Genomic DNA, 12697 nt, shown 5'->3' with positions numbered 1-12697 from the left:
ATCAGTCTTGAAAGGCTTAATAAACTATTAATTTAACTATAACAAAACAAACAAAAAAATTATGTGAAAAGATTATTCCTATGTGTGAAAACCTTTGTGAGGCTAAACAATATTTTCACCAGCAAATCAGATAAAGATCAGGCTGTGATTTTCAAAGACTTCACTAAGTAAAACACATTACACAGACTGATGTTTTCAGACCTTTTTTCATATTAATTATGATTTTTAAAATTCATACAGTTAATAAAAACATATTTCTAAAAGTATCACAATCTAGCAAATAAATAATTAGTCAAATACGGATTTGCGAGTGGGATATTTTAAACATACATATCATAATTATACGAAACAATTAAAAATGTATCAATGTGTGTCAATAATTTGTCAAACACACAATGAATGTAATACACAAACCATTAATTAAAACTGGAATTCATTACTTGTTGAAATATTTATTGTTCCAGTATTTATTCTTTTTTGTTGTTGTTGTTGTTTTTGCTAGAAATCATCATGAAATAATTGAAAGGATCAATATGGATTTTGAATTAAATCCTAACATCTGATTGGCTAATCTGCACAGCAGTTCAACGGCAGACCAATCACACCGCATTGATATCTTTACTGTGTTGCACTGGTTCTGATGGGAGGGCAGACAGATAAATTCATAAATTCACATTATTCTCCAACTCAGGAACAGGAAATAGTGAAATAAATATAAGCCTGTTGGATAACGGATGGATGAATTGATGGTATTTACATGATTACCTGCTCTATATGTTCATTCATTTGATTACATATTTCTTTATTTAAAACATCAAGTACCAAAGTGATTGTGAAAAGTGTTTACTCATTTCCCTTCATCATAAGGTTCTAAACAGACTTTATTCATCGTAGTTATGGCTACCAGATAAGCAATAACATTAAATGAGCTAATCATTAGGAATAAATGATTTGTGAATTAAAGTGTCCTTTTAGATGAAAAGTGTAAGTCAGGGGATGGATAAAAAAAACATCTAAGTTACTGAGCTTCCCCTTGAGTTCAGTTAAATCCACTATCAAGAAATGGAGGGAATATAAAACCTGTCAGTCGTCCTCGATCAGCCCGTCTTCACACAGAGTGACTAGTGAGATGGGGACACCAGGGATACCTATGACTAAAGTTACAAACTTCAGCCGCTGATATGGAAGAGACTCTGCCAACAACAAATGTTACCCTGTCAAAGTCTTATGGGAGACCAGCATTGAGAAAGCCGCTGTAGAAAACTCAAACGAAGGCTCAACTAGAGTTTGACAGAAAGCAATTCAATCTTAGTACAGGATATGACATTTGTGAAATGGCAATCTCTCTAAGGAAGCCCAGCTGTTCACATTGAGTCACTAACTTTGTAGAAATCTCTCCTTCTGTGAAACAAGAAGAAACCCCCAACAGAACCAGGCTCGGGATGAAGAACCATCTGCCACGACCAGCTGCTGGTTTATTGGGAACATCAGTGACTTGACTTTGCAGTATTAAACTATATTATTTATGGGAACAAAACCTCACTTTCTATCTTGTTTCACCATGAGGGCAAAGACAAATCCAGCTGTATCAGTAAAACAGATACATATATGTGATTCACAGCTTCAAAGTACTGGGAATGAGTCAAAGTATGTGTAGACATCTTCAGTCAGGTGATTTCTAATCATATTGAGACTCACTAACACACATTACTCACATCTGTGAGCAAATGTCTTTATTACTGTGAGTAAAATAATTTGCTGCTAATTCCCAGGTACGTCATTCCCTTTGAAATTGTAGATTCACAGTGGTGAGGTGACTCACTTGGATCTGTTAGTTTCTGACTCCAATGATGATGGAGCTGATGGGCTTTAAATGTGATGCAAATGCCAAGACTGTCACACCTTGTTCCTTCCAGAGGAAAACACCTGCTAGGACTCAGCTCAGAGCTCTTGGTCTCATTACCAGCTGCAGCACAGGGGGCAACAACAACACCTGTGACTCAGTTATTACAGCTTTCATTTTTCTCCAGCACAAAAAAATTAGGAAGAAAACTACATTCATCGTAAATTATATGTTTATAGAGATAGACTACACGTATATTTAAAGAAAATAAGACATCGCAAGTGAAAATTTGATAAGCAGATACAAAAATGATGATTTTAGAATGTATTTTTTTGCACTTTGCACTTAAACATTGCAGTAAGAATATGGTTTAATACCGCATGTTGTTTCCCAGTTAAATGCTGTATATAGAAGCCTTTTGGCGTGCTTGTATCTTAATAGACTGGAACAGTAAGAAATGTTCAATGTACACAGGTTTTCTCTGCAGTGTCTTGTCGTAGGTTGTCATGCTGCCAGATAACATCAAGATGGAAAAGGTCAGCCTGCTTTCAGCAGCAGCAGCGGCGGAGGCGGCACTGTGGAGACGCACCCCTCTTTTGATTCCCAACACCGGGACTATGACAGAAACAAAAGGACTGGAGAAGTTCACCATCACCTGAGGCTCATTCTTACATTGGACCAAAGATGAATTGTTTCAGACGGTCCTCCCTCCTCCCACCAGTCGGTGTCAGACATCACTCACATCAAGTTTTAGGTGTGGCTTTGATCTCAAGCATTCAGTATGTCAGTAGACCGTCTTATGTAAGGGACTCAAACATCTCTTCGGATTCGTAGCAGCCTGGGTGCTGCTGAGACTGAAACCAGCAATACAGAAAAAAAAAATGAAGATCCAAACATGAAAATTATCACTTATAATCACCTAAATCTTAATATCATGAGACTTTCAGAATCTATTTTCAGAAATTTGAGAGCTACGGTTATCAGAGCTCCTCATACTTGTGATTATTATGGGCATCCTAACTATGCTAACTGTGCTAACTATGCTGACTCCGTCAAAGGAAGGAGGTATGTTGAAAACTAGATACGGCCAAAAATTGATCCCTGAGCTACTTAATAACTCAACTGAGCTTTTTAGAATGTGCATAATAAACTCAGAGAAAAGTTCTTGATCACAAATCTAGACGATGTGAGAGAATGCCATCAGCTATAATTCCTAAGACTCAGTTTGCAACTGGGAGGCAATTTATCTATGAAAATCCCCAAATCATGAAATTTATAAAGATCTTTATGTGACAATGCATGAAATTTTCTTCATAAAATATTGGTAATAAACATATGTTGTACAATGTAACAGAAAACCTCGATTGTGGAGATTGGGCTCTTTACAGAGATCTGGCAACCACTTTCACATCAGGCTGTGAAAAAAGAGCAATAATAAGATTTCTTTCACATTGTACAATCTTTCCAGTAAAAAAGTCTCACAGTGTTTTGTTGCTCAGTTTACCTCCCAGTTGGTTAGATTGTCACTGACCACAGTTTGACAATTCAAGCTCACTGAAAGATTTTCTTAGGATCTTTCTTTTTTCTTTTTTTTTTAACCAAAGATAATCAAAAGTCATTGCATCTAAAATGACTAAAATCAAGTTTTATAGTAAATCAGCAATGAGCAGATCATCAACCTCTTCAACAGTGAGGAGAAAATAATATCTGTACCTCAAACTCTGAATAGGTTCTATTTGAACAAACTGGCATATTTACTGACTGCTGTCCTTTGGAGAGATGAAACTAAAGGTGAGATGTTTGCTGCCCTTCAACCTCCTTCCCCTAAGCGAAGTCTGAGACGTCTGAAGAAGTGTGAAGACATTTCTCACACACTGGGATGTGTGAGTGAATATTAAAAGCTTGGAAGCAAATCATGAATGGGTGTGTGTTTGTTTTTTTGGACGTTGGTCTGACGGCCCATCAGCCTTGTCAGCCTGATTAATCAACAGACATTTAACAATTCTCAAATTGATGAGCAGCAGAGGGCTCCATGTGCTCAGATATGTTTTATTGACATAATTATACATTTTTCGTAGAACGCAGCCAAGGTGTCGACCTAAATGTATATTTTTAGGAATGTCCTAATGATACTTATTTTTTAATTCCTAAATACAATATTCATTTATTTATTCTTTATAAAGTGAGGGGGGGTCACTTTATAAAGACACTGATCCACACTGGTAGCGTGGATCAGTGTCTGCACAGTCCTTCAGATTCTACATATTACTTTTTAAATAATTGAATGGCAATGTGTGGCATGCACATATGTAACACACACACGCACACACACATGCACACGTGTTTTCACCAGGATTTTGCAATGACTCTCGTTCATTTTTCATTCATTTCTGTAGCGTAACCCCAAGTTCTAGTTTCTGAACAAAATCATTGTCAGATATTGAGATTTCATTTAGCTCAGTTCTTCCAATTTTTAGCTTTCAAAATTATCAGTTGCTGTTTTGGTAATTGTTTTATGCTGCTGGCCATGTTTCATAACCTTAGGCCATTAAAACATCACTAATGTATACAAATGTTTAATAGTATTATGCAGTGTGGCCTCCTAAATATTAACTAGCAGGGAAGCAACATGTTTCTTCTTCTTCTTTGCGAATGAAGTGACAGCATACAAAAGGACAGCTCAGCCCTGTGGATTCAAAGACCTTTAACCTTTCCTCTCCCTCTGTTTATTGTTGCAGTGTTGACACAGCTGTCAGGTTCTATACGTACATCTTGTGATTCTCAGAAAACCCAAAGTCCAACTTGGAAAAAAATCGAAAGAAGCACATCAGGTATTGAATCAGTAAATGTTTGTCTCATCTTTTCTTCACCAAACATAGACAGAACCGTGACACGTGTCACATAAAACCATTCATTCATGAGCACTAAACAACACCACAGATTCTTCAAAGGATGTCAAGGAGATATCATACTGGAAAATAACCTTTAAAAATGTCTGGATTTAATAAATGTTTATAAGACGAACATGATTTCATCATCTCTGGGATGATTTCTCACACAGTTATCACAAATCTATTTTGTTTTGGAGATTCAGTCTTTCAGCTCTGATTCCTCGTTTTCTGGTTTTTCCCACACAAACTTCAAAATGCAGTCCTGCATCTTGGACTTGAACACAGTGTCAAAGTATCGATTCTGCTCCCCAGTGAACATGTTTTTCCAGTCTCCAATCTCACCTGGATGGTAGAAAAAAAAATAAGACAGGATTTTTATTCTTAAGAAAGTAAAAGTATATTTTCTGTAGAAATGGAGAGCATAAAATAAAAAGTTCTTCAGTTGTGTTCGTACCAAGAACATTATTTTCTCGAGACCTGATTTATGCATGTAGTTACATTTAAAAAGTCACTTCTATATGAAAAAGTGTGAGATGTTTGTAACAGGTCGATTCATTTGGAGGATCATTTAACTTGGATCACATGTTGTAAGACAAATTAAACCACCTTTCCTCATGAAGCAGCCTTTGCTGTGATCCAGTATCTCATCAGGAATGAGGCTGTAGTTGATCATCTTGTTGTCCTTCATGCAGCTGAAGCTGCAGTGTTTCACACAGTTATTGAGCTCATGCTCCAGCAGAGGGCGCTGCAGGAAAGAGCTCACCCTGTTAATGGTCCCACGCAGGTCCTGACATCAAAACAAGTTGGTAAAATTATATGTATATAAAAAAAAACTAACAACAATTATTCAGACAATTAAACAATGACTCAGTCAGTTCTTTCAAAGTAACGTGGGGGAACTTTGAAATACATGATTTGGGACATAACTTATAGTTTACTCTAAAAATTAATAATATCTTCTGCGTTATACTGTTTTTTTGGATTTTTCGTGATAATGTTATCTTCATTTATATGTGTCTACTTTAGAATGAAGGAGCTCTTCTTTTACCTTTGACATCTCTTCATATGTGACATGCAGCAGGTTGAGAGCTGCAGCCTGATTGGTCCAACCCTTAATGTGGTCAAACCAGGAGCCAAAGTGTACTGAACAGAATAGATAGGGGAAAAAAAATCCAAATTTAGGAAACACAATAAAAATATTATAGAAACAGAAAAATGTCAACTCACATGTTCCCTCCAAGAACTGATGCAAAAACTCAGGAAAGGAGCCAGCATCAGGGAGGAAGTTGGCCATCTTGTGGAAGTGATAAAAGGACACCAGAACATCTTTAGGGTTTCTGCTCACATAGATGATCTGTTGGGAGATAAACAACAAAGTGCGCCAGCATGTTGGAGCTGCTCTTGCAAAGAATGGAGAATATCCTGATATTCTATTTATATTTTGAAGCTGGAAAACTGAAGTGAAAAGATTACCAGTGTCCAAAAAAGTAACACGTCAGTGAATAAATATCATTACATCATCCCTGCATCAGCGTTTTTAAATATGTGAAGTTTTTATTTATTTATTCTACCTGTTCATGGTCTATTTAACTTTTAGAGCTTGTTTACATTTGTTTGACTTCTTTCTCAAACATCTCATCTCCTTAATTTAGTCAAGTAGATCATCTCTTCCTGATTAGTATTGGCACTGATTAAAATGCTATGTTTCTATCTAAACTCACCAAATATGTGCATTTCAAAATGTTTTATGTTTTAGGTTTAATGGATTTCCTGACCTTTTCTACAAAAACTAATTTTTATCAAATAGAATGAGAAACAACCAGTGGATGTTGTTTATCAAAGTCTGGTTGTTCAGTTTTAAAATTTATATTAAATTTATATTAAATCTGAACATATATATGTGTGTGTGTGTGTGTGTGTGTGTGCGTGTGGGGGTGTGTGTGCGTGTGTGTGTGTGTGTGTGTGAATCTGACCCTGGCCTTGGACTCCTGGAGGGCGGGGCCCAGCAGGTCATGGGGCAGATGTGTAGTCAGAACTCGAGGTGCTGAGGTTGAGCTCTTCAGCAAATCTGCACAGTAGTATTGCTCCAACCAGGGGGCTCTGGTCCAGTTTGGAGAACTCTGGGACAGATGTGGGTCACCTCTGCTGGATATGAGGGTCACAATTTCTTGCATCCATGTTGTGCCTATTGAGAGAAATCAGAGAGACATGTAACTTGAGTTTTACTGTTTTCATTGATCAGTATGAATTTTTTTTAGTAATAGGACTGCACCATATTTGTTATTACTTTTAGTTTCTTTCCTGGAAAATTCATACATTGGTTTTCCAGCAATAAGAAGGAAGAAACAGACTGCTTAGAGGAAATGCTTTACAACCCAGTGCATAATTTTATACATGGATTATTCCAGATTAGGAATAATCCATGTGATCCCACACCCTGTTTTGGACAAACCAGTTTGACTGGTTTTGGACGAAGAAGGCAAATTTCCTCAAATAGATTTCCCCCATGGTTTGCTTACTGAAGACTTTCCTACATCACCAAGAAGAACAGTGTGTCACTATAGGCACTCTATGCCGTTCCCATGAAATGCTGCCAATTAAAAAATAACCCATTAAGACCAATCTACTGTAACCAGCTGAAGAGACCTCACACTACACATTAGATGATATTCTAGTGTTCTGTCGTTCAGAAAGCCCAACTACTCTCCACTGTTGACTTACTGAAAATTCATGAAATATTAAATATAACTTAGTAAGAAGTCACCAGTGAAGTGCAGCATGTCCTGATGGTCAGAGTCGCCTCCTCTTACCTGACTTTGGATAGGACACAATGAGGACATCCGTGTCTTGAAACGGAAACTTGAGAGCGTGATGTAAGGAATCCTGGGTGTGCAGGTGCCCCGGATACGAAATGCCATGAAAAATCTCTGTGACATCCAACCTGGCCATGTCCTCTCTTTATATATTTATGAATGTGATGCTCAGGATCCCTTTACTGCAGCTCTTCTGTCTCAGTGAGTCTTTGACTCTGTGAGACATTCTGAGCTATTGCATGAATCCAAAAAAGGAAGCTCAGCCAGATCCTCCTCTAAATGGGCGTCTGCCAGTAGATATTTTGACAAAACTTTCCAAGAATGGCCATCATACAAAAAAGAATAAATATTTTATAAATGATCGTCATGTCCCAGCCTAAAATAATTCAAGAACAGAAGAGAAACAAAGCATTGAAAGAGTTACAAAACCACATCTAGGGGCGTGAGTGTTCACAAGTAGAGAAAAACCTGTAGTAGTGGTGAACCTTGGTGAAATGACAAAATGTTCTGACAAAAAACACTCAGAAAAACACCTAAAGCATTGCAGGCCTCAGCTAAGGTCAGTGTTCATCATTGAACAAAAAGAAAGTGATTGAACAATAATGGTTTCAATGGAATCTTGGCAGCCACCAAAAGTCTGTAGAAAGTTTTCTCTAAACTGATGAGTGAAAAGTGGAACATTCTGGAAGATTTTAGAGTGGCCTAGTCGAAGTCAGGACATGCATCTTATTGGAATGAATCCGGAGTGATGTAAAATACCCATTGCTTGGTTTTGCAAAAGCTTGATGGCAGTTGTTGGCATCAAGGATGGCAAAACCAGGTATTAGGTTTAGGAGGCAATTACTCCTGCATATAGGACCAGGTTAGTGTGGGTAGCTTAAAAATTCATTTTATATTTTCTTGATTTATCTTTGATTTTAAAATGTGTTAGACGATGATTAAAAATGTTACAGAAATATAAACAGAAGAAATCTGTAAGGAGGAATTACTTACTTCACGTCACTTTTTAAATCAACTTTGACGGCTAATTGGGTTAAAATGTTTTCGGAATCAGCCTGGGCACTACAACCATCATCTGATCTCAGATGTTTAAGTTGCAACGTTGTGTCGGTTTGTTCAAGTTTAATAAACACTCATGTTTATTTGCATCCAAAGATCCGACTATAAATCATAATCTATTAAAATATATCTTGCTGTTCTGCTCAAAACCTAAAGCTTCTCGGAAAAGCTTGGGGGGGAAAAAAGTGAGTCATTCTGGCTGAGCCCACCGTGAGAAGAACTATATATATATATATATATATACATAAACATTCAGGAATGTTTTAAAGAGACAAATGAGAGTTCTGGGTTTGAGCCTTATTTTCAGTTCATTAAAAGTCAAGAAGATAGTAAAAAAAATTTTTTGTCTTCTATCATCATTTACGTGATAACAACCATTTTGTCTTTCAATAATAACTTGTTCTAGGATTTAGGCAATTTGGTTTTAATTGATCATAAAGATTATGTTTGACATAAAAATGTTATGAGCTTTGTTATACAGTATGTGAGTTATAAAAATAATTTGACGGCATAATGGGGCCATTTAACTTCTAAACTTTACTGTCCTCTAAAGACCATAATGATCTTTGCTAAGCAGTAAATCATCAGCCCTGCCTGCAGCTGTGGGCTGATTCATATGTTACTCCAGATGTTTAAAAAAAGAGTCAGTGTTTAAAGGACAACCTGTTGTTTTACCACAATGTTAAATGTTTATCTTTTACATCCTACAGTCATGTGTGAAAGAACAATTTAGACCTTTTTGACAAGTTGTTTTAATTGGTGAAAACACCAAATTCACAGTAACACCTGGGATTTACAGTCCGTGTTGGTTTATATCCAGCTGCTGCCTGAAGTTAACGTCCGGGTCAGATCCCGACTCACGGTGACACATTAGAGAGATATATGAACACCCTTCTGTCAAATTTTAATCGGAGTTTGATGGATTAATTGATATTAATTGATATCAAACCCCCCTCCCCCATGGGAACTATGTGACCTCTTGACCTCCCCCCTCCCTCCAGACATATGTCACATATATCATATGATGGGAAATTTGTGACCTTGTGACCCCCCCCCAAAAAAAAAAAAAAAAAAAATATATATATATATATATTCTAAACAGATTGTCTTCTTGATACACAGTGCTGGAATTAAGTGCCTTTAACTCTTGTTCCAAAAGAGAGACACAGACTGACAGAGAAACCAGAGACCTGCTGCGTGTGTGCGCATGAATGTCTCAACTATGCAAAATCCTAGATAAGTGCTGCATCATGATCTTTAACAGGACACGAGAAAAAACTTAGAGCATCTGTTCTCTGAGCCAACATACGATGAAACCTGCCTCATACTCTTTAACAGGATATAAGATAACCCATAGCTAGGAAAGAGGGGTTGACCTCTGACCTTGCAACCGTTGATGACTGCCTCAGGCAATTCTTCTGAAGGAAAACAACAGTTTAACTGCTTTACTGCAATATTTATGGTAGCACGACTAGTCAGTGCTGACTATGAGTTTGTAATTTCCTTCCTCCGTTCCGAAAACAGTCACTTAAATTTTAAACTCTACATATACTTTCTGTAACACCTGCTAGTGTGATATATTTCAGTAAAAGTTCCTCATCTGTAACTGTATTTCTTAAGGATATGTGTCAGGTACTAAACAGGCCTACATGAGGCTATTCAAATTTTACTTTCAGCTTTTCTACAGTTAAAGTGAAAGACAAACTCTAACATCGATCCCTTTCCAGAATTTGTCCTCACCTCATTGTGAATGCTACTTTGCTTCAGTCTTTTTTTTTTCTGTTGTTGAATCAACACTGATCTGCTCAGTGCTTCATGGTTTCTCCAAAATAGTAAAGGTTGGTACATTTGAAACTCACAGATATATATATTTTTTTATGCAACACTTGCTAGTGTGACACATTTCAGTAAAAGTTTCTCATCTGTAAATGTATTTTTTAAGAATATGTGACAGGGACTAAACAGGCCTCGGTGAGGCTACTGCTCATATTTATCTTTCAGTTTTCCCCAAACTTTAAAGTTTTTTACAGTGCACAACCACACTCTAAGAATTGCTCCAACATAGTAAATTGTTTTGTTACCTTTAAAATTATCTACAGCTTTTGTCTCTGACTTATACGTTGTTTGCTTTTTTTTGGCCCTAATGATTCTTTTACTCCATCCGTTATCTTACATGCTTAAGTGCACTAACAAAATATAGTTCACCTGTAGTTGTTAAGGTTCCATTACTAAAAAATTATAAATGATCAATGTGAACCATCAGTCTTAAAATATTTAGTACGATTTCTTTTTATTTAGATTTGATGTTTTGATGTGAGCACTTGGATTTCTATCGATTTATTGAATGATGCTCTATGTAAATATTTATCAAACTGAATGATCATTCAGGTTTTATATAGTTTTTTTTCTTTTCATTCAATGTTTGTTGCAGAAATTCAAATATATGTTGGTTATCGACCAACAATTCAATCAGTGAATCTTTGCTTTTATTTCTCAACTAGCCCTTCTCACGGAGACTTACTTACATCTTCTCACACCTGGCCCTAGTTATAATAATATTGACTATGTTTGCTATTGCTACACTTTACCTAAAGAATACCTAAAGAATAAAACATGTGCTACACAACCAGGCTCCAAGAGTTGGTCACAATGTGGTAAATTGTTTTGTTACCTTTAAAAGTATCTACAGCTTTTGATGCTACCTGTTCATTAATGTTCACTAACAGACAGTACACCGTACACCTCTTGTAACTGATAAGTATATAAATGATCAATGTGAAGCATCAGTATGCGTTCAAGAAGATCACATCAGTCAGATTTCGTAAAATATCATGAAACTCAAAGGAATCAAAATTATAGGTCACAGAAAGGTAATCTATCCTTTTTAGGGAGCTTTGACTGTGAAAAGAATGAATGAAATATACTATGAAAATATTCCATTTGCAAAATCCTGATAATAAAACTTCAATTGTGAACTGAATGATTAGATTGTATCTAGACACAAAAGAGTCAACTGTTAATTAGTAACAATACTATGGAAATGACCACCAAGATCTGAACAAACAAGAAACTTGACTACCTCAAGAGATTTCACTCGTTGAAGAATGAACCGTCTGACTTTCTTTAGTCGACTAAATTTAATCTTACCAAATTTTTGCTGTAGAGCAAACAGGTACTGAGTTTGAAGCCTGGATCAGATGCCTTCAGCCGTCTGCTAAAGCTAGACTCCAGCCTTCCTCACTGTAAAATAAAACATTCTGCTTAATTAAAGAGTTCAAGTGAACTTCACTTCATTCTCAACAACTTGTTTGCACTCATCTTAAACAAGTGGTAGGAACTTTTGGATTTAAAAAAGAAAAAAAAGATGCTTTATAAGTGAATCTATTTAAGTTGAGTGTGCAACAACTAGAATAAAATAAAAAGTGAACTATTTGAAAGTAGTGAGGATTTTGGGTGGTAAATGTTTAACATCTTAACATACACAGACATTACTCCATTTCTACTCAAGCAAACCAAAAGGTTTGGAACAGACCCGCTATGTCAAGTAACGACATGCAGTAAATACATTGCTGCTGCTGCTGCTGGCAGAAAGTAAAATAAATTTTGCATTGAATAATATTTTGGATGAGTTTAAGAATATTATTTGCCAAAATCACACAATGTAACTACACTTGTCTTTTACATACTTTTCTATCGATGAAGAAAATAATTGACTTTTACATTCATGCAAAACTTTGCAGCCTGCCGTATGGTATGGTAAGTGACTGTTTTCGGAACGGAGGAAGGAAATTACAAACTCATAGTCAGCACTGACTAGTCGTGCTACCATAAATATTGCAGTAAAGCAGTTAAACTGTTGTTTTCCTTCAGAAGAATTGCCTGAGGCAGTCATCAACGGTTGCAAGGTCAGAGGTCAACCCCTCTTTCCTAGCTATGGGTTATCTTATATCCTGTTAAAGAGTATGAGGCAGGTTTCATCGTATGTTGGCTCAGAGAACAGATGCTCTAAGTTTTTTCTCGTGTCCTGTTAAAGATCATGATGCAGCACTTATCTAGGATTTTGCATAGTTGAGACATTCATGCGCACACAC

The 12697-nt window shown here is 36.5% G+C and overlaps 2 protein-coding genes across 2 annotated transcripts in view; both read right to left on the bottom strand.

The window, feature by feature from the left end:
- Window positions 1-12697, bottom strand: part of ankrd11 (ankyrin repeat domain 11) — a 239076-nt gene that overhangs the window by 79242 nt on the left and 147137 nt on the right. The window lies entirely within an intron of this gene.
- On the bottom strand, window positions 4678-7683 carry sult5a1 (sulfotransferase family 5A, member 1). Its single transcript, XM_015007932.2, has 6 exons — window positions 7545-7683; window positions 6708-6919; window positions 5962-6088; window positions 5783-5877; window positions 5341-5521; window positions 4678-5076 (listed from the first exon to the last, which is right to left on the bottom strand). The coding sequence occupies exons 1-6, from the start codon at window positions 7681-7683 to the stop codon at window positions 4934-4936; spliced, it is 897 nt and encodes a 298-aa protein (XP_014863418.2). The 3' UTR covers window positions 4678-4933.

Source organism: Poecilia mexicana, unplaced genomic scaffold (genome assembly GCF_051168715.1).
Source record: "Poecilia mexicana isolate PSO_F unplaced genomic scaffold, ASM5116871v1 scaffold_3, whole genome shotgun sequence".
NCBI classification, from domain to species: domain Eukaryota; kingdom Metazoa; phylum Chordata; class Actinopteri; order Cyprinodontiformes; family Poeciliidae; genus Poecilia; species Poecilia mexicana.
Note: the sequence above shows the minus strand (reverse complement) of the source record. Positions and strands in the feature narration are given on the sequence as shown.

Excerpts from the sequence above, each read along its gene's own strand:
- sult5a1 (XM_015007932.2), bottom strand. The coding sequence starts at position 7,683 with ATGGCCAGGTTGGATGTCACAGAGATTTTTCATGGCATTTCGTATCCG. Across the intron at positions 6,089-6,707 it reads TCCAGGAGTCCAAGGCCAGG|ATCATCTATGTGAGCAGAAA; the intron begins GTCAGATTCACA and ends ATCTCCCAACAG. Across the intron at positions 5,878-5,961 it reads TCAGTTCTTGGAGGGAACAT|TACACTTTGGCTCCTGGTTT; the intron begins GTGAGTTGACAT and ends TATTCTGTTCAG.